This window comes from Geotrypetes seraphini, chromosome 3, assembly GCF_902459505.1.
Source record: "Geotrypetes seraphini chromosome 3, aGeoSer1.1, whole genome shotgun sequence".
Taxonomy (NCBI): Eukaryota; Metazoa; Chordata; class Amphibia; order Gymnophiona; family Dermophiidae; genus Geotrypetes; species Geotrypetes seraphini.
This window is the reverse complement of record NC_047086.1, coordinates 292,121,678-292,143,791: the sequence shown is the minus strand read 5'-3', so window position 1 is coordinate 292,143,791 and position 22,114 is coordinate 292,121,678. Positions and strand designations below refer to the sequence as shown.

At 46.4% G+C, this 22,114-nt stretch overlaps 1 protein-coding gene across 8 annotated transcripts in view; it reads right to left on the bottom strand.

Annotated features, from left to right (window-relative positions):
* STRN (striatin) overlaps nucleotides 1-22,114 on the bottom strand; it is a 384,728-nt gene that overhangs the window by 203,768 nt on the left and 158,846 nt on the right. For 5 of the 8 annotated variants that reach the window (XM_033939118.1, XM_033939120.1, XM_033939119.1 and 2 more), the window contains exon 8: nucleotides 20,691-20,801. The exons of the other annotated variants lie outside the window; for them this stretch is intronic. In XM_033939118.1, coding sequence (XP_033795009.1) covers nucleotides 20,691-20,801 — 111 coding nt within the window. The remainder of the gene's footprint in view (nucleotides 1-20,690; nucleotides 20,802-22,114) is intronic. 8 annotated transcript variants of the gene reach the window in all.

Genomic DNA, 22,114 nt, shown 5'->3' with positions numbered 1-22,114 from the left:
CAAAGTCCCCAAGAACTACGTGTCAGAAAAAATATATGAAATAGTAGCACCCTCAAAACAGAGCCTCAATCTACTAAGACCAAAGGGAAGGCTTAACCCATAGAATAGACGCAATCAGACTTGCTAGCGTCAATCGATGAGTGGTGCGCCAGTATGATGAAGCCAAATACCCCTCACAATCACAAGGCAGCCCTGCCAACAACCGTAAGGACAGGAAAACAGCCACGTCCCTAGAAATGGCCAAAGATGCCCTTGGCAGAAGGCCCAGAAATATAGTAACTTCAGGGGGAAACTGGTCCATTGACTGTGTGAACAAAAAGAAGCAAACCAGCAAACAGAGCATCGCAATGCATCTAGCAGAGAGACACAACACTGCGGCCCCTGGCACCGTAACCTAAACCAAATGATGCCCCGGTTAAAGTACCCCACTTTAGGGCAACCAGCCACTGGCTGCCATCATTCCAAACTGCAAAAACCACAGCTGAAAGAAAGCGGCCCAAACAAGGCCAGACCAAGCAACAGTCTTCACATCAGACCAGTCTCATAGCCGGACCCTGCCCAAAGCATGATACAAACAGTACCATAAAAATCAGCCGCAGGTTCACGCAGTCCAACAACCGAAAAGGAGTTGAGCGGATCAGGAAAAAAGGCAGAATATGCAGTAGGCCAGGCAAACAACATAAAGATCCCAGCCACCTGTGAACCCACACACGGAGACTCTGAAGCGGCACCTGACCGCCACAGAAGAAAGGAAAAATACCTCCCTTGATTACAAATCAGGGAAGAATATTAAAATCAAAATTGAAACTTCCAGCCCGGTAGAAAGTACAGGGAGGGAACAATCAAAGTAAGTAACTCCCCTCCGAGGAAGAAAACCACCTAGATAACGAGACAACTATGCGGCTTGGGCAGGGCAGAAAGGTACAACTGCTGCTGAAGCATGCCGAAAACTGACTGCTGGTAGACAATCTCTGTGATTGTCGGCTCCCTAGAGCACCCGATTCTGCGTCCCGACTACTGTACATCGAGTACGCCTAGAACAGCGAACTGCCACAGCAACCCGGCAGGAACATTACATATGAAAGCAGCATTAACACCTCAGTGAACAGCGGATGAAATGTGCACCATGCGGCTGATGCAGGCAAACCAAATTGGCCGCAAATGCCCGATTCAAAAATCGGTCTCAGCGCACCCACGCGGGAAAAGGCCACATACCTCTCCTCTATAGTGGAGGGAAGACAGCCCAGATTTCCGCCCGAATCATGGCAGAGCTAGGCCACACTGCTCAACTGAGCCCTTGTCAGCTCCTTCAGGTGCCCAAAATGCAAACCGCATCAAAAACCCGACACCACGACAGGGAAAAAGAAACACTCACCTGCAATCAGTAATGAAGGGCAACCGAAGGAGCAGGAACTCATGCTGTTAGCATGAAGGGAACTTAAGCTGTTGAGGATGAAAACCACTGTTGAAAGAGTCCTCCTCATAAGTGACTTTTTTTTTTTTAAACGTGGGAAAGGAGAAGTAAATAATTCACAACTGCAGAGAGGGAAAGGGACCTGCGGTGAACAGGTGTATCCTAGAAGAGGGTGAGGCAGGGACCTGGGGGGGCCCAAGTGTAACCCTTAAAGTTGGCACCGCTCAGCTAGACACCCCTCATCTTGAAATATCCAGGCCTGGACCGAAATTCACAAGCAGAAGCCAGGAGCTGTGAGGAACACATCCATCAGCCTGCGGGAGACAGAGAATACCGGTTGGTCAGGAGGCTGTGCATCCAATAAGGCTGAGGACAACTCAGTTCTCTCTATCTCCACCTGCTGGTTGATGGACGTAATCCCACTAGTCTCTAGATTCATCTGCTGTTGATGACAAGGAATGGAATTGGATCCTTGACACTCTGTTGAAGTAAAAGGGAGAACCAAGGATGTCTGGGCCACTGAGGGGCTATCAGGATCATGGTGGCCTACTCCCGTTTGAGTTTGACCAATGTCTTCAGAATCAGATGAATTGGCAGAAAAGCATACAGGAACTTATGTGACCAATCCAGATGATGAGGAGAGTACTATCTGGAAGAGAAGAGAGGAGACAAACAAGTCTATCTGAAGATTCTCCCAAAGCGAGAAGATATGGCGCAAGACTTTGGAGTTGAGAGTCCACTTGTGCGGCTGAAAAAATCTGCTGAGATTGTTGGCTAGGGCATTCTGTTTGCCTTGGACATAAATGGCTTTGAGAAATATGTTTCGAGGAATTGCCCAGTTCTAAATGTGTTTGGCTTCTTGACAGAGGAAGCAAGCCCGTTCCCCCTACTTGTTGATTTGGAACATGGCCACTTGATTGTCTGTTCAAACGAGGACTTGGTTGGAAAGATGATCCTGAAATATTTTCATGGCATTATGAATTGGCCACAATTCTAACAGGTTGATATAAAGTGTCTTTTCTCAAGCAGACCACAGTCCCTGGATCCAGATGCCAACCAGGTAGGCTCCCCATGCATATGTGGAGGCTTCCATCATGAGTACTTTCTGATGCAGAGGAATGTGAAATAGCAAACCTCTGGAGAGATCTATCAGATTCAACCACAACTGAAGAGACTGACGGAGAGGTGAGGCGACTTTGAACCGTTGGGAGAAGGAATCCGTGACCTGACACTACTGAGATGCCAGACTTCACTGAGATTATCTGAGATGAAGTTGAGCAAGTTACATGAACTGTGGATGCCATGTGACCCATGAGACGCATCATGTTTATTGCTGAGATGTTTTGAAGAGAGGACACATGATTACAAAGCTGAAGCAGGTGTTTTGTCTCTGTTGGGGTAGGAAAAACCATAGGAATCATGTTGAGTACAGCTCCTATGAACTTCAACACTTGAGTGGATTGAAGATGAGACTTTGGAAAATTTACTTCCAACCCTAAAAGCTGGAGAACAGCTAAAGCAATGTTACTTACCGTAACAGTTGTTATCCAGGGACAGCAGGCAGCTATTCTCACTAGTGGGTGATGTCATCAGACAGAGCCCCGGTACGGACGTCTCACAAGCACGTGTTGCTTGTAGAAACTTAAAGTTTCTAGATGCCCGCACCGCGCATGCGCCGGTGCCTTCCTACCCGGAGATCCGGGCGTGTCTCCTCAGTTCAGGTAGCTAGCCTGAGAAGCCAACCCAGGGGAGGTGGGTGGGACGTGAGAATAGCTGCCTGCTGTCCCTGGATAACAACTGTTACGGTAAGTAACATTGCTTTATCCCAGGACAAGCAGGCAGGTATTCTCACTAGTGGGTGACCTCCAAGCTAACCTCAGTGGGATGGAGGGGGAGTTGGCGACTTAAGAGAATAAATTTTTCAATACTGTTTGGCCAAACTGTCCATCCCGTCTGGAGAGGGTATCCAGACAATAATGTGAGGTGAATGTGTGAACCGAGGACCAGGTGGCAGCCTTGCAAATTTCCTCGATTGGTGTTGATCTGAGGAATGCTACTGAGGCTGCCATTGCTCTGACCTTATGGGCTGTGACCTTACAAGGAAGTGATAATCCAGCCTGGGCATAGCAGAAAGAGATACAAGCCGCCATCCAGTTAGAGATGGTGCGCTTTGATACGGGTCTTCCCAACTTGTTAGGATCGAAGGAGACAAAAAGTTGAGGAGTGGTTCTGTGTGGCTTGGTGCGATCCAGGTAGAAAGCCAAGGCACGTTTACAGTCTAGAGTGTGAAGGGCCGATTCTCCGTGGTGAGAATGAGGCTTAGGGAAGAATACTGGAAGTACAATGGATTGGTTGAGATGAAATTCGGAGACCACCTTAGGCAGGAATTTCGGGTGAGTGCGGAGGACCACCTTGTCATGGTGGAATACTGTGAATGGTGGGTCCGCCATCAATGCCTGGAGTTCGCTGACTCTGCGAGCGGACGTAAGGGCTACAAGGAAAAGCACTTTCCAGGTGAGATACTTCAGAGGGGCCCTGTTGAGTGGTTCAAACGGGGGCTTCATGAGGTGGGAAAGGACTACATTGAGGTCCCAAACCACTGGGGGTGGTTTGAGAGGAGGGTTAACATGGAAGAGTCCTTTCATAAATCTGGCGACCACCGGATGGGCCGAGAGGGGTTTCCCTTGTAGAGGCTGGTGGAACGCCGCAATCGCGCTCAGGTGGACTCGTATGGATGTGGACTTGAGCCCAGATTGAGATAGGTGCAGGAGATAGTCCAGCACGGAGGATAAGGAAGCTCGCTGAGGTTCCTTTGACTTAGAAACGCACCATGAGGAGAATCTGGTCCATTTCTGGGAGTAGCATTGTCGAGTGGCGGGCTTCCTGGAAGCTTCCAAGACCTCCCTCACTTCTTGTGAGAATTGGTGAGGGGTTACGTTGAGAGGAACCAAGCTGTCAGGTGGAGAGACTGCAGGTTGGGATGAAGTAGTGATCCTTGATGTTGAGTAAGTAGTGAAGGAAACACTGGAAGTGGTACGGGTTCCCTGCTGCTGAGTTGAAGTAGGAGGGAGAACCAAGGTTGTCTGGGCCACCGAGGAGCTATTAGGATCATGGTGGCCCGTTCGAGTTTCAGCTTGACCAGAGTCTTCTGGATCAGCGGGAATGGTGGGAACGCATATAGAAATCGTTTCCCCCAGTTCAGTAGAAAAGCATCTGCCTCGAGGCGATGAGGAGTGTAGATCCTGGAGCAAAACTGAGGCAGTTTGGCGTTGTGGGGAGCCGCAAAGAGGTCTATCTGAGGCGTCCCCCATTGCGTGAAGATCTGGTGAAGGGGGTTGGAATGGAGAGTCCATTCGTGCGGTTGTAGCAGACGGCTTAGTTTGTCTGCTAGGACGTTGTTCTCCCCCTGGATGTATACTGCTCTGAGTAGGGCGTTGTGGCGCACCGCCCAGTCCCAGACTCGTAGAGCTTCCTGGCAAAGGAGGGACGAGCCCGTGCCCCCTTGCTTGTTGATGTAATACATGGCAGCCTGATTGTCTGTGCGAATGAGGATTACCATGTCGTGAAGTAGATGTTGGAAAGCTTGGAGCGCATTGAAGATGGCTCTGAGTTCCAGTAGATTGATTTGGTGTAGTCTTTCCGCACTGGTCCAGAATCCTTGGGTGCGGAGACCCTCCAGGTGGGCCCCCCATGCGTAATTCGACGAATCGGTTGTGAGAACTTTCTGATGGGGGGGAGAGTGCATCAGCAAACCTCTGGATAGATTCGAAGAGGTCATCCACCAAAGTAGAGACTGCCGAAGAGCAGGTGTGACTACGATGCGTTTGGATAGTGGATCGGATGTCTGATTCCACTGTGATGCCAGGGTCCACTGGGGGATCCTGAGGTGGAGTCTGGCAAAGGGTGTCACGTGTACTGTGGAGGCCATATGGCCCAGGAGCACCATCAGTTGTCTCACCGGTATGGTTTGGTGAGTGACCACCGACTGGCAGAGATGAAGAAGAGACTCCATGCGTTGCCGGGGCAGGAATGCTCGGAGTCGGGTGGTGTCCAGGACCGCTCCGATGAAGGGGAGGGACTGGGTGGGTTGTAGATGGGACTTGGAGAAGTTGATCTCGAAGCCCAAATTCTGGAGGAAGTAGGTTGTAGCCAAGGCCGCCGAAGTGACCTCTGGGGCTGACGGGGCCTTGATGAGCCAGTCGTCGAGGTATGGAAAGACCTGTAGACCCCTGTCCCGGAGTGCTGCGGCCACTACCACCAGGCACTTTGTGAAGACTCTGGGGGACGAAGATAGGCCGAATGGTAGCACTCGATACTGTAGGTGCAGATTTCCCACCCGAAATCTGAGGAACTTTCGGGAGGCCGGGTGAATGGGGATGTGAGTGTAGGCCTCCTTGAGATCCAAGGAGCATAACCAGTCGTTCTGCTCGAGGAGGGGGTATAGAGAAGCCAAAGTCAACATGCGGAACTTCTCTTTGACCAGGAACTTGTTGAGGGCCCGAAGGTCTAAAATGGGTCGCAGGTCGCCCGTTTTCTTCGGGACGAGGAAGTACCGGGAGTAAAACCCTCGGTTCAATTGGTCTGACGGGACCGTCTCGACAGCCCGAAGCTGAAGTAAGGTTTGGACTTCCTGAAGAAGAAGGGCGGTCTGCGTCGAGCTTGAAGGATACTCTCTTGGAGGATGGTCCGGGGGGGCCCGGTGGAATTGAAGAGAGTATCCTTCTCTTATGATGGAGAGGACCCCTAGGTCCGTGGTTATGGCCTCCCATCGGTGGTAAAAAAGATGGAGGCGGCCCCCTATGGGAGAGGCCGAGGTTATGCTCCCGGGAGGGGCGTCAAAAGGGCTGGGGAGCCTTAGGTACAGCCGGTGGCTGGAGTTTTTGCTGAGACTTCTGGGGGGGTTGTCTCTTCGCAGGCTGTCTCGCAGCGGGCGTTTGTCTGGGCATGTAACGCCGCTGGTAAATCAGGGGTGGCCTGGAAGGTCGAGACTGTTGAGGTTTGGGTTTGGGCCGTAGGATGGATTGAAAGGATTTTTCATGATCCGACAGCTTCTTGGTAACAGTTTCGATAGACTCATCGAACAGGTCAGCTCCAGCACATGGTACGTTGGCGAGTCTGTCCTGTAGGTTGGGATCCATATCGATAGTACGGAGCCATGCCAGGCGACGCATAGCTACCGCGCTTGCGGCGGCGCGTGCCGAGAGTTCGAATGCATCGAAGGAGGATTGCATCAGCTGGAGTCGTAATTGGGAGAGGGAGGCTACCACTTCCTCGAACTCGAATCGAGCTTGGTTGTCTATGAACGGAGTGAACTTGCGGAGTACCGGCAAGAAGAACTCCAGATAGGAAGAGAAAAAGAAGTTGTAGTTTAGCACCCGTGACGCCATCATGGAGTTTTGGTAGAATTTTCTACCAAATTTGTCCATCGTTCTTCCCTCTCGGCCCGGCGGTACAGAGGCGTAGACCTGGGAGGGATGAGAGCGTTTAAGGGAGGACTCGACCAGTAGGGATTGGTGGGAGAGTTGGGGGCCCTCGAACCCTTTATGGTGCACGATGCGGTATCGAGCATCGAGTTTGCTGGGGATCGCCGGTATGGAATACGGCGTTTCGAAGCACTGCATGAAGGTCTGGTCCAGTAATTTATGCAAGGGGAGCCGAAGCGACTCCGTTGGAGGGTTAGGTAAGTGCATGGTGTCCAGATACTCTTTGGAGTATCTGGAGCCCGTGTCAAGGGTCACATCCAGATCATCCGCCATTTGTCGGAGGAATGATGAGAAGGACAATTGTTCCGCCAGCGTCGGTCTGTGGGACGGGCTGGAGGAGGATGAGGCCTCCAGGTCCGTGGACATCGGGGAGTGACAAGGAGAATCGGGTACCGGTGTCTCCTCGTACTCCGGGCCCCTCGGAGGGGACACCTCTGATGAGGAGTATCCCCTACGTTGCAGTTTTTTCTGCGGTGACACCTCCGAATGGCGTGAGGAGTGCCAGGATGAGTGTATCGATCGGTGCCCGTCTCGGTGGCGGGACGGGGATCGGGATCGTCTGTGCATCGCATGGTCTCCCGAGGCCCCCAAGTGGATAGGGCTGGAAGCGGTGGATCGCAACTGGGTTTGCGATGCGGGTTCTTGCGATGCTACCCAAGTCTGGTAAGGAGTACGGAAGAACTCTTCCTGACTATGCCCAGGGCTTCGAGTATCGAGCGGAGGTCTGGTCCCATGTTGGCGCGGAGGCGTAATGGGTTCTAATGGCGGCATATCGGTAAGCGAGGCTTGCCGCGTGGGCATCGCCGCCCTCCCCCGTTCGTCCTCGTCGGTTGTCGAGGTCGAACGGTGTGGGGGAGGGGGAGGGGGCGGACCGCCCCTTTGGATCGGTACCGGGAGGTCACCCTGTATGGCAGCGATGAGCCCGGGTCCGATGGTCTGCATGAGCTCAACGAATTGAGCTTCCAGCACGGACCGTAGCGAAGCCGATAGGGAGGGATCCGCACCGAAAGGGGGTCCTCCTGCACGGACATCGCGCTCCTTCGAGGTCGAGTGCTTCTGCTTAGTAGCTTTCGGCACTTTGATGACCATTGGTGGCACTGTGGAAGGAAGAGGTACCTGAACCGAGGAGACCGGGGCAGGCACCGACGTCGAGCTCGTGGATGGTGTCGGGGTGAGCGATGCCGGTTTCACCACACTCGATGCAGGGGTGGTCGATGCCGGTTTCGCCCGAACCGGGGAGGTATCAGATGAAGTGGAGGCTGTGGGATCCTTAGCTGCGTCCATCTTGAACATCGATTCCCACAATAGGCAACGCCGCTTGAATGAGTGTGCCGTAAGGGTAGAGCAAGGCCCGCACGATTTCGGGATGTGGTCAGGGCCCAAACACTGCAAACAGCGCCAGTGAGGGTCCGTGAGTGAAATCGCGCGTTGGCACTTGCTGCACTTTTTAAACCCGGTGATTGGCCGGGACATAGGCCGGAAAATCTCCGCCGCGAGGTCGAAGCCAGTGGGCCTGAGCCACGTGGCCGGCCCGTTCGACCCGCCGGAGGAAATAATCTTCTTTTTTTTTTTTTTTTTTTTGAAAAAGAAAAGAACTGTTAACTGTAATTAAAAGAAAACGAAAACGCGGACAAGGAAGGCAAATTTAACTGAATTCAGCTAGCGCATGAAGAAGTTGAACTTCTCAGCTCCGCGGAAAAGAAAGAACTGAGGAGACACGCCCGGATCTCCGGGTAGGAAGGCACCGGCGCATGCGCGGTGCGGGCATCTAGAAACTTTAAGTTTCTACAAGCAACACGTGCTTGTGAGACGTCCGTACCGGGGCTCTGTCTGATGACATCACCCACTAGTGAGAATACCTGCCTGCTTGTCCTGGGATAAGGTCAGTTATGTAGCTGAATTCACTGCAGCTTTTACCAACCAATTATCTAAATAAGGAAACACTTGAAACTCGCAAGAGCACAGGGTTGCCGCCACCACTACTAGGCACTTTATGAATACTCTTGGATATGAAGCAAGGCTGATTGGTAGAATTTTGTATTGAAAATGTCGATGACCTACATGAAAATGAAGAAGCTTTCTATGGTCCGGATGGATTTTGTATTGAAAATGTCGATGACCTATATGAAAATGAAGAAGCTTTCTATGGTCCGGATGGATTTTGTATTGAAAATGTCGATGACCTACATGAAAATGAAGAAACGTTTTAAGTCTGAATGGATGGGAATGTGTGTGTAGGCCTCCCTGGTCCAGAGAGCACAGCCAATCGTTTCAATCTAGAAGTTGGTATAGTCTCCAGAGATAGCATGTGAAACTTTCTTTTACTGGGTATTTGTTGAGAGTGCAGAGGTCGAGAATGGAATTAGGAAATACCTGGAGTAGAACCCCTGATTTTTTTGGGAAGGGGGTATTACTTTTATGGCACTCAGCTGAAGTAGAGCTTCGATTTCCTGAAGAAGGAAAATCTGCTGAGATGTGAAAGAGGACTCTCTTGGAGGGCTGTTTGGAGGAATGATGATAAAATGAAGAGAGTAACCCTCCTTTATGACTCTGAGGATCCAGGTGTCTGTGGTAATAAGAGTCCAGCATTGATGATATAAAAGAAGTCGGCCTCCGGTGGGTTGGGGAGGTGGCTGAGAAGGGGATATGGCAGCTATGCTCTCTAGAAGCATGTCAAAAAGACTGAGCTGGTTTCTGAGGAGCTGAAGTCTGAGGTTTTTGAGACTTCTGCGATTTCTGCCTCTTCTGTTGTGGAAGCTTGGAAGAGGATGAGGTGGTTGGATAACACCTCTTATAGGAAAAGGAAGCAGGTCTTTGGGAAGATTTAGATGGTTGAGTCTTAGCCTTAGAGCCCATTAGGGTGTTCCAGCTTTGCTCATGTCACGCAAGTCTTTGGATGGCATCCTCTAAACCAGTGGTTCCCAACCCTGTCCTGGAGGACCACCAGGCCAGTCGTGTTTTCAGGCTAGCCCTAATGAATATGCATGGAACAGATTTGCATGCCTATCACTTCCAATATATGCAAATCTCTCTCATGCATATTCATTAGGGCTAGCCTGAAAACACGATTGGTCTGGTGGTCCTCCAGGACAGGGTTGGGAACCACTGCTCTAAACTAAAACTAAACTAAACCTTAGGTTTGTATACAGCACCATCTCCACAAGCGTAGAGCTTGGCACGGTTTACAGGGTTAGGTTGAAAAGGAGCTACAATGAAGGGTTATAGGAAAGGAGCTAGGAAGATAAAGAGGGAAAGGGTACCAAAGAGCGGGAGGTGTTAGATTTTTGAAAAGAGCCAAGTTTTCAGGTGTTTGCGGAAGGATTGGAGGGAGCTTGAAATTCTGAGCCGGGATGTGAGGTTGTTCCAGAGTTCTGTGGTTCTAAAGGGGAGGGATGTTCCTAGTTTTCCTTCGCAGGATATACCTTTTGCAGAGGGGAATGATAGTTTCAGTTTTTCGGAGGATCTAGTGGAATTAGGGTTAGAGGAGTTCCAGAAGAGTGGGATAACGGGAGGGAGGATGCCATGTAGGATCTTGAAAGCTAAACAGGCACATTTAAAGAGGACTCTGGAGTGAACTGGGAGCCAGTGAAGTTTGGACAGGAGTGGGGAGACGTGGTCGAACTTGCCTTTAGCGAAAATAAGCTTGGCCGTGGCGTTCTGGATTAGCTGAAGTCTATGGAGTTTTTTTTATTTAGGCTTAAATAGATGGAGTTGCAATAATCCAGTCTAGAGAGGATGGTGGATTGAACAAGGATGACGAAGTGAGAATGATGAAAGTACGATCTCACTTTCCTCTGCATATGAATACTAAAGAAGCATTTTTTTACCAAGAAGTTGAGGTGGTCATTGAAGGAGAGAGAGGAGTCTATGATGATGCCAAGGACTTTGCTTGAAAACTCAAGCTGAAGAGTGGAGTCAGAAGATAATGGGATGGAGGTGGGTAAATGACCTAATATTGGGCCGAGCCAAAGTAGTTTTGTTTTGGACTTGTTCAATTTCATTTGTACAGAATGTGCCCAGGATTGAAGGTTCATTATACATGCGGATATGTTCTCAGTGAGGTTAGTGAGGTTCGAGTCGGTCTCAAGGAGGATGATCTGAAATCAACATCTGCAACTCCAAGAGATTCTCTTTAGGATGTCCCCAAAGAGTTCTTCACCAAAACAGGGAATATTCACTAGCCAATTTTGAACATTAATGTCCATGTCAGAGACTCGCAACCATGCAAGACGTCTCATAGCAATAGACATAGCCGATGCTCTGGATGTTACATCAAATGCATCAAAAGCTGATCTGGCTAGAAACTTTCTGGTCTGGAATAGACCATGAGTAGCCTCCTAAAACTCTGGAAGTCGCTCAGACAGAATATAATGTTCAAAATCAGTCAGCTTCTTTATAAGTTGTTTAAAATAGAATGGCATATAGAAGTTGTAACTGAACTCTGTTTGTCAACATAGAGTTCTGGAAGAGGCGGCACCCAAATTTATCCATGGGGCAGCCTTCACATCCTGGTGGTGCAGTAGCATATGCTCTTGTGCTGGAGGATTTTTTAAGTGTGAATTCGACCAGCAAAGACTGATATGTAATTGTGCTTTATCAAAACGGTAGAAGACTAATCTATAGAGAGAGTAATCTTTCTTGGAGCTATGGTTGTGGTGAGAGGAGTCTACCAATTCTTAAACAGAGATTCCTTATGTAGGTTGTGAAGAGGTAATTTGAGAAGCTCTTTAGGAGGTTCATCAAGATCTAACGCCTCAAGGAATTCTGCTCTGGGTTCAATGTCTGACTCCAGTTTAACAGGTAAAACTTTCCCCATCTGCCTGATAAATTCAATAAAAGATTGTCCTTCTGGAGTAGAACTGCATCTTGGAGGAGGATCTGGATCTGATAAGATGCCATATGATTATGGAGCAGAATGGAACAGATAATGTGGGTTCAAAAACTGAATCAGTGATTCACTGAGAAAGATCTGAATCAACATCTGCAACTCCAAGAGATTCTCTTTAGGAGGAGGAAAAGGATGCTTCCTAGTCTGAGAAGTACAATGACTGTGAAAACATTGAGAAGAATTTGTTCGATGATGTCAATTCCAGTCCGATGAAGATAACAATGAAGATCGATGTTGAGAATGCCTAGATCTTGATTTACGTTGAGATAACATGAATCAGTACCAAGCGATTGTCGCTTGGATGTAGGGGAGTGAGCATCAGTACCGTGTGATCTCGATGTGCCATACTCAGGCTGGCCAATACCAAGGGAGTCGATTGTAAGCATTAGTGCCACATGCAGCTTAAAAAGGTCACCGAGTTCTCTCCTAAGAACTCCATCAATTTGCACCTAGAAGGACTGTACTGGTAGGTGACCTCGATGAGGAAGCACACCCCAAAGGAGACAGTCTGCAAAGAAGGAGATCGATGATGGTGTCAATGCTTGGCATGCATCACGGAACTCGATGCAGAAAATGCCTGTGCCGCTTGTTGTGGACAGCTTCTAAGCAGATTTACCCGATGCAGAAATGACGACCGTGATCGAAAGAGGCATTGATGCTGGTACCATCGGTACTGATGGCATTGATTTATCTCCAGAGGCCATGGCGAGTCCAAACAGGTTCTCTTGCTGGATGTGTCAAGCCTTAAGACAGTGTAATCCCCAGGGCCTTTTAGCCGGGCGCTGCACCCGGCTAATTTAGATGACCGCCCGGCAGTCATCTAACGCGAATCTCGCTGCTGCTGCCGCCGCTCAACATAAAAAAGCAAACAAAAAAAATAACACCTCTCACCGTCTTGGAGACACGAACTCGTGCTTCGGGGCTCTAAGGTGTGCGTGCCGTCTTCCCTTCTCTTCCCTCCGAAACCGGGGGAGGGGAGAAGAGAAGGGAAGCCGGCACACACACCACCTTAGAGCCCCAAACCATGAGTTCGCTACAGGATAAGGCAGTAGACTGGTCAAGGACGGATGGAAGCTTACAGCTTGCTTCGGGCCTTACTCGCTGCCGGGTCCTGCCTACTTTCTGTTTCCGCGAAGGCAAGACCCGGCAGCGAGGAAGGCTCGAAGCAAGGAAGAGCAGCAAGTTGTAAGCTTCCCTCCGTCGCTGACCTATGGAAGATAGGTCAGCGATGAAGGGAAGCTTACAACATGCCTAGCGACTCTTGTCGGGTGTGTGAGCTGGGAGGGATAGAAAGAGAAATGCTGCTGCACCACTAAAGAGGGGAGGGGGAAAGAGAAATGTTCGGCAGCTGCACTCATTTTTGGGATGGAGGGAGGGGGAAGAGAAATGTTGCTGCTGCTGCACCCATTTTTGGGGGGAGAGGGAAGAGAAATGTTCTGGCTACTGCACCCAATTGGGAAGGGGAAGAGAAGTGCTGCTGCTGCACCCAATTGGGGAGAAGGAAGACCAGAGAGATGAGAGGAAAGAGATGCCAAGACCATGGGAGGGAGGGAAAGGAAAGGATCTACCAGACCATGGAGGGGGGGGAAGAGATGTCGGGGCATATGGGGGGGGGGGGGGGGGGGGGAGGCAGATGCCAGATCAGGTGAGAGAAAGGAAGGAGAACAGATGCCAGATAATGGAGTGAGAGGGGGAGATGAGAGGAGAGAGATGCCAGGGCAATGGGGGAAGGAAGGGAAACTAAAGGAGACAAAATGCCAGACCAGAGGGAAAGTAAGGAGAGGAGGTGCCAGAGAAGGAGGGAGAGAGAGGAGGGAGATGCCAGGGCATGGGGGAGAGAAGGGAAGGAGATAGAGATGCCAGACCATGGGGTGGAGTGGTAAAGAAGGAAGGAAAGGAGAAGAGAGAAATGCTAGAGCATAGGAGAGGGGGTGAAGCTGAAATGAATCATGTACAAAGGAGAGAAAGGGCACAGGATATACAGTTTATTGAAGGGACATAGAAAGAGGAAAGATGCCATATGGAACAGAGAGAGGGCGGACACTGGATGGAAAGTGGGTGGATAGTGAGTGCAAGAGAGGGTGCAGAGAGAGGGTGGATAGTGGATGCAAGGGGCAGAAAGAGGGTGAAAGGTGGATGCAAGGGGTAGAGAGAGAGAGAGAGACAGAGGGCAGAAGCTGGGTGGAAGGGGCAAAGAGAAAGGACAGATGTTGCATGGAAGGGAGCAAGGACAAACGCTGAATAAACAGAAGAGAGCGAAGAGAAGATGATTAAAGCAGAAACGACAAAAGGTAGAAAAAAAATTTTTGTTGTTGCTTTACGTAGAATCAAGTAGTACTTTAACTGTATTGATTAAATTTATAAATAGGAAATTGAAATAAGGCAATTTTGGGTCCAGAGCAGATTAAGTTCCTGAGATGTGAGGACGCTGAAAAAAGAGCGCCTATTGTGAAACCTTGAGAAAGCCCGGTTAGGGCGAAACGGGTCCCGTCGGGATGTGCTCAGCAATTCTGCCTTCAGAATAAATGATTGAATTATCAGTCGATGCTGGTTTGTCTTACTTCTACGCACAGGAAGAGTCCCCTTGGACTGGAAAACCGCCAACGTAATCCCACTCCACAAAAAGGGCTGCAGGACAGATACAGCAAACTACAGACCAGTGAGTCTCACGTCTATAGTGTGTAAGCTCATGGAAACACTGATCAAACGGAATCTTGACACAATCCTAGATGAGGAAAACCTACATGATCCCCACCAACACGGGTTCACCCAGGGTAGATCATGCCAATCTAGTCTAATTAGCTTTTTTGACTGGGTTACTAGACAACTGGATGCCGGAGAGTCACTGGACGTGATAGCGTCCCACACCGAAGGTTATTGAACAAGCTGAAATCGATAGGTTTAGGAGACACTCTAACTACATGGGTTGGGGATTGGCTGAGCGGTAGACTTCAGAGGGTGGTGGTGAACGGTACCCCATCCGAAGCGTCTGACGTGATCAGTGGAGTGCCGCAGGGCTCAGTCTTGGGCCCAATTCTATTCAACTTATTCATAAGAGATATGATGCAAGGACTTAGAGGAAGGGTATCACTGTTCGCCGACGATGCCAAACTTTGCAACATAGTAGGCAAAAGCTTGTTACCTGACAATATGACACAGGACCTACTGCTGCTGGAACGATGGTCAACAACTTGGCAGCTAGGCTTCAATGCTAAATAATGCAAAGTAATGCACCAGGGTAAGAGAAACCTGCGCAGAACTTAAGTACTAAATGGTGAGACCTTGGTTAGGACCACGGCAGAACGTGATCTAGGGATGATCATTAGTGATGACATGAAGGCTGCCAATCAAGTGGAGAAGGCTTCCTCCAGGGCAAGACAAATGATGGGTTGTATCCGTAGAGATTTTGTCAGCAGGAGACCTGAAGTCATGATGCCGTTATATAGATTCATGGTGAGGCTTCACTTGGAGTACTGTGTTCAGTTCTGCAGGCCACACTACCTTAAGGACATGCTGAGGATCGAGTCGGTTCAGCGAATGGCCACCAGGATGGTCATGGGGCTCAAGGATCTCACGTATGAAGAAAGACTAAAAAAATTGCGGCTGTACTCACTTGAGGAACGAAGAGAGAGGGGAGACATGATTGAAACGTTTAAGTACATCACGGGACGTATCGAGTCGGAAAACGATATCTTCTGTCTCATGGGACCCTCGACCACCAGAGGGCATCCACTGAAAATCAGGGGAGGGAAGTTTCATAGCGACTCCAGAAAGTACTTCTTCACCGAAAGAGTGGTGGATCATTGGAACAGACTCCCACTGCAGGTGATTGAGGCCAACAGCGTGACGGATTTTAAGAGAAAATGGGATACTCACGTGGGATCTTTAAGGGAGTGAATTCAGGGGGGCGGATACTTGGAATGGGCAGACTTGGTGGGCTATAGCCCTTTTCTGCCGCCATTTTCTATGTTTCTATGGATAGATTGGAAGTGTTAAAAAAAAGAAGAAAATTTCTCCCTTTTCTCATAAAGTAAGGTGGAGTTTTGCTTTATCAAGATTTGAATTACCTCGCTTTCATCTTCATTGTCATTGAGTGCATTCTGTGCAGCTCCCTGCGCTAAAAACTGCTATCATGGTTTAGTAAAAGGGGAAAGGGGTATATTTGTCTATTTTTGTATAGTTGTTACTGAGGTGACATTGCATATTTTAAAGTCGTCTACCTTGACCTCTCAAAAAAAAAAACCGAATACAAATGATAATTAACATTTTCTCTGCGTACAGTGTGCTTTGTGTTTTTAAAAATTTTATTGTTAGTAGATCATTTTGACTTGGTCATTTAAAAAGTAGCTCGCAAGCTAAAAAAGTGTGGGCACCCCTTGAAGAAAGATTTGGCCTCTGAAAGCTAATTGAAAAATTAATTAGTTCAAAAAATGGTATTTTCTTATTTCTCATTATTTGTTTTATTTCTGTTTGTTAATTTGTAAAGTGGTGATTGTTATGTAGCAGTTTTTTTCAAATTTACATCTACTGTCTTTATATTTTGCACAGTATTAGAGGACGTGCCACTGTTTCTGTGGTGTTGCATTGTATGCAGAGTCTGGTTTCTTGGTTCAGTTTAACTTTTGTCTACATAGTTCTATTTTTAGTTTGTGATTATTCCATATTGGGCGAGGGTGTATCTGTCTGTGTGTATGAAAAGGACATGGCTTTCTGTTAGCAATGACTGTACAGGATCAATGGACTGTGCAGGATCTGGCTTGTTTAGTTTTACAATGTGTGTGTTAGTGTTCTAGTGCAGATAGCAGTGTTTAAGATGTTGCCTTTTCCTAGGTGCACCCTTGTTGTGTGACTCATGGATTATTACTAAAATATTTTTTATATAGAGGAGGGGGTTGTTAAAAAATGATCAGCACTGGCTGTCATATATACTAGGTACGCCACTGGATTTAATGACCCTATTCTAACTACTGTTTGTTGATGTAGGTGTTGTCCCATCCCCACACACACTATAAATAATTTAATTAAAGTTGTATTAACATCAAGCAGCTTTCAAATGACATTATAAGCAAAAAAAAAAAAAATATATATATATATATATTTAATACATTGCTAATTATTACCTGCTTCTTTATCTAAACTGTTTTGCCCTAGCTCTCACTTTGCACTACACTTCCCCCTCCGTATTCGCAAATTCCGTATCTATGGATTCGCTTATTCGCGGTTTTAAACAAAAAAATGCATTTTCAGGCTATTTTAAGCCCTGTAAGCGCCCCCTTAAGCCTTACCTGGTGGTCTAGCGGGTTTTCGGGGCAGGAACGATCTTCCCATGCTCCTGCTCCGTGCAGATCACTCACAGGAAATGGCTTGAGAGACTATGAGAGCTCAAGGTAGCCATTTCCTGTGAGCGATCTGCACGGGGCAGGAGCGTGGGAAGATCGCTCCTGCCTGAAAACCCACTAGACCACCAGGTAAGGCTTAAGGGGGGGGGGGGCTTTCAGGGCTTCAAATAGCTGGGGGAAGCGGGGGTTAGGGGCAGAACTGGTCCGAATATTATTCACAGTTTTTTAATATTCGCAGGCCGGCTCTGCCCCTAACCCCTGCGAATACGGACGGGCAAGTGTACAGCAAAAAAAGTAGCAGATAAAGATCAATCACACAGGTCTCCTTCAAGGCTCAGTAACACCTCTCCATAAATTATGTGGAAGAGGTCTGGAAGTGGGTATCGCATCTATTTCATATCCTCAGTGAGATCTCAAGAAGGAACCTAGTGATCAAAACATTTCTTGTATGGCTGGATGAGCTATATTTATCTTTTTTTTTTTTTTAGTTGTTTAAATTCATGCAGAAATAAATGGCTAGATTGAACCTAATGACTTCATTAACGCATTTCCCTTTTTTAAACCTCTATACCATTTGAAAGAGGGCAAATATCTAATTATTCCCTTCTAGAATTGGATACTTCTTAAATTTATTAAAAATATTGTGGCACAAGTGTCAAACCTTAAAAAAGGAAGTCATATTGAGCATTGGAAAATAATAATAATTAACTAATAAAACTAGTACACATTTAAGGTTCTTAGCATGCGCTTAGCGCGTGCAGAATTGCCGTGTGCGCTAGATGCTAATGCCAGCAATGAGCTGGCATTAGTTTTCCTGCATAGTGCGGGGGTTTGTGCGTGCTAAAAATGCTAGCGCAACTTAATAAAAGAGGGGGTTAATTATCCCCACCACTAAATTTCCCCATCCCGCCCCACCCGGCTACTTTTTCATGCCACCCAGCTGGAAAAAATTTCTGGGGAGAACACTGCTTAAGAGAACGTTTTTGTAAAGTAGAACAGCAGATACTTGATGCTCCGGCCCAAGACACTGAATACACCGTGCAGTTTAGTGATAGAGATGAGTCACTGGCAGTGAGTGCACTTTTTGAACCCGCTAGAAGGCCTCGACATGTAAGGAAAAATCTTGGTAGCAAAGGTCGAAAAACTCAATGGTTGCACGTGAGAAGGAAAAAATCAGTGAGAAAATCCTCAGAGAGAAAAAAGGCCCAAAGATCTGACTGGGTAAGGAAAAACAACAAGGAAATTAACTTTTTTTTAAATAAAAATAAACCGGAGGAAAACAGTACTAAGTAAAATGAAAAGAAAAGAAAACCAAGCTGAAAGGCAAAAAGTACATTGACTGGGAAGGCAACTCGATTTGGACAGTCCATAAAACAACTTCTTCGCTTCATGGAAAACTAAGAACTAAGGAACCGCGAGCTGATGTTGGGCGGGAAGGCACTTGCATGTGCAATCTCGAAGCTTCTTAAGAAGTTTGAAGTGACAGTAGACTTTCAGCACTGTCATACCGGGCTCCGCAGATGACATCACCCACATATGAGAATATGTTGCCTGCTTGTCTAAGGATAATTATTTTTGCAACTCTAAATTTTAGGGTAAATTCCTATATTAATCTAAAAGAACTGGGCATAAGTAAAATAATAACAAATATATTTAGAATAGAATTATTGAGTCTATGCACATTAATTACAAGTTAATTCAGTAAAAACTCTAAATGTGCAGACAAAACATTTCCACAATTTAAAAAGAAAAAAAAACCCAAACAAATCAAATCTACAACTACCAAGACTGAGGCTCTATTATATTCTTTTTACAATTTATATAAATATCTAATAACAAAAAAGTATATAAACATGAGCTTTTATAAATAAAAATTAACATGCTGCCAGAAAAGGTGTGCTAGTGTTATCCTTCCTGAATCACATCTTGATATTCTAGAACGTACAATTTTTTCTGTCTCAGTTCAGATAACACTGCAACTAGACTGAAGGCACTTCAGTACTCTCAATACTGGGAAAACTACGCGTATGTCCAGGGTTTAGCACTCCGAATCATTTTTGAAAAGTTGGCTCCTATCTACAGTACTCCCTCGAAATTCACAGGGGTTCTGTTCCAGGAACCCCCATGAATTTTGAAAAACTGCGAATGCGGTTTATCGCCTGTCAAAAGGCAGGGGAGGCAGGAGAGCTGGAGTGCCAGCGGGTGAAGAAAATCACTTGCAGTCTGCTCCGACCGCCTCTTCCTGCAGTAAAGTCGGGCTACACCAATCAGGAGCTGCTTTGACACGCAGCTCCTGATTGGTGTAGCCCAACTTTACTACAGGAAGAGGCAGTCGGAGCAGACCGCGAATAAGCGACTCTGCGATTCGTGAACTGTGAATTTGCGGGGGAGCACTATAGATTTGAAAAATATTTTTAATACTTAAAAAAATTCTTTAATCAACAGGTGTCTACTTCTACAATTAAACTTTGAAACAGATTTTATATTTAGTATCTGTAAATTTCAAATCATGAAACAGAGAAAACACAGGGCTAGAAATTGTATTACAGGCAAAATATAATCAATATTTGGCTGCTAGAAAAATATTTGAAAACCTGGTTCTATTATCAATTCTTCATGCAAAATATAAACTAAGTTGAAGAAAACATATGACCATATCTGAAGACTTCGCAATGACTGAAAATAACCAGAGTGCTGCAGATTTCGAGCCCTGTATAATATTTAACAATAAAAGACTGCAGTGTGTAAATGTAAATAAAACACAGGGGTAGAAATTAATTTTTCCCTTTTAACAATAAGATTATAACTTATAAATGAAAGTGGGAAATACTTTCAGAAACAAATGTAGCTTTTAAGTTAAAGCAATAATACCAGCTAGATCCCTCAATATATCACCTAGTTTATTTATTGCCTGTTGCTTCCTTTCTGAATTCTATTTCTAGACCACCGTGTATTCTGATGAGAATCAGCAAGTATCCCACGTGGCTCTTTGCAAAAATCTAATCACCTCCCATTCTCCAGTATTCTGTCCCTCTCTTTCCTCGTAGTCCTTCTCCTTTATCCCTTATTGTAGTTCCTTTCCTCTTAACTCTGTAAACCGTGCCGAGCTCTGCGCTTGCGGAGATGGCGTGGTATACAAACCTAAGGTTTAGTTTAGTTTAGTTTCTTGTTACTGGTGGACACAAAAGCAGTTTTCATGAACTGTGACGCATTTCCTATTAATTATAAACTTCCAACTGGACTATATTTCAAAAATGCAGCAAATGTTTTTCTTTACAAAGATGCCTCAAATCAAAATGTTTGTTCTTAAATCTTCCAATATTATACATTGTTACAAGGGGTTACCATCCAAATTTAAAAACATGCTGTTTAAGCAGGTTATGAAACAATTATTAATTTCAATCCCTGAAAAATATGAAAAGTAGAGAGGTTGGAGAAGGAGCAGCAAAGTAAAAGAGTAAGTGATTTAGGAAAACATTGAAAAGAAAGACAGGTTTTCTATGGGTGATGAGGGAATATGAAAAGGAGGGAAGGGATGATTTTAAGATGCAATGTTTTCCACTTACTCTTCACCCCCTTTTTCCCCTTGCGCTCCTTTTTGTATTGCTCCTTGAGTTTGGTTATTACTCCCTGATCCACATTCCAGGCTTCAGGTATAGGACACTGGTCTTCCTTTTCTAAAGGGAGTGAAACAAATGAAATATATTCTTTTTCAATTAAAAATTCTGGTTTATGTATCACTGAGGCAACTATTTTCACGATCTTACTTGAAAAAAAAAAATCCTAACCCACAAATTCCTATGATGACAAACACTGACCAAAGTCATTGCTGCCTGGTTTCTTAGATATCTACTGAGGATGCCAACAGAAACAACTCACAAAACATGTAAACTTACAAAATATGTAAACTTTCTCAAATACAAAAATATGAAACATGTGTATAGCTGTATAAATGGATACTATAAACCTCGTGCAATAAGGATTTTGGGAAAGAAAACCTCAATTGATGAGAGGATTAGGTTCTTTCCTTGCTCATATCATTTCTAGTAGATAGGGGTATCATTCTGGACAAGTGGGTAACTTTCATAAAGCCACGAGCCTTGCAGAAGGATTCCACTCTGGATTTTTTCTGTGTCCCACCTACTTCACAGAGAGCTCTGCTGCCACCTACAGTTAGTACACAAAGCAAGCGAGAGTCTGTCCTCAACCTAGGCGATGTAGTATGGAGAACTTCTCTAATGAATAAGCCTGTTTTGCTCTAAATAAAACAACCTATGAACCAACAACAATCAAACATGGAAAAAACATGCCAACAGAAGCATTAAAAGAGCTCAATTAATAACCCAAATTACACCAGACAACTTTTCATGTCCTTTGGTCTAACTAGAATCCAAGTTTACAGGCTTGGAAAAGAACATTCTAAGTGAGATAGTAGGCAGGCTCAGGAAATAAATGACAGGGCAGGGGTCCAGAATGACACACCTATCTACTACAAAGCATAGTTACTTACCATAACAGGTGTTATCCATTGACAGCAGGCAGATATTTTCACATATGGGTGATGTCATCCATGGAGCCGGGTACGGCTTGCGACTATCTGCACCCAAAGAGGCTCAAGGTATCTCAGTTCCATAAGCAAGCTAAGAAGCTAACCAGGGGAGGAGGGAGGGATGTAAGAATATCTGCCTGCTGTCCCCAGATAACACCTGTTAAGGTAAGTAACTGTGCTTTATCCTAGCACAAGCAGGCAGCATATTCTCACATATGGGACTCCCTAGCTTACTGCAATGGGATGGAGGGAGAGTTGGCCATTAAGAGAATAAATTTTGTAACACTGTTGGCCGAAGTGACCATCCCGTCTGGAATAGGATTCCAGACAGTAAAGAGAGGTGAACTGAGGACCAAGTAGCTGCTTTGCAGATTTCATCAATGGGAGTGGAACGCAATAATATAACTAAAGCTGACATAGCTTGGACTTTATGTGCTTTAT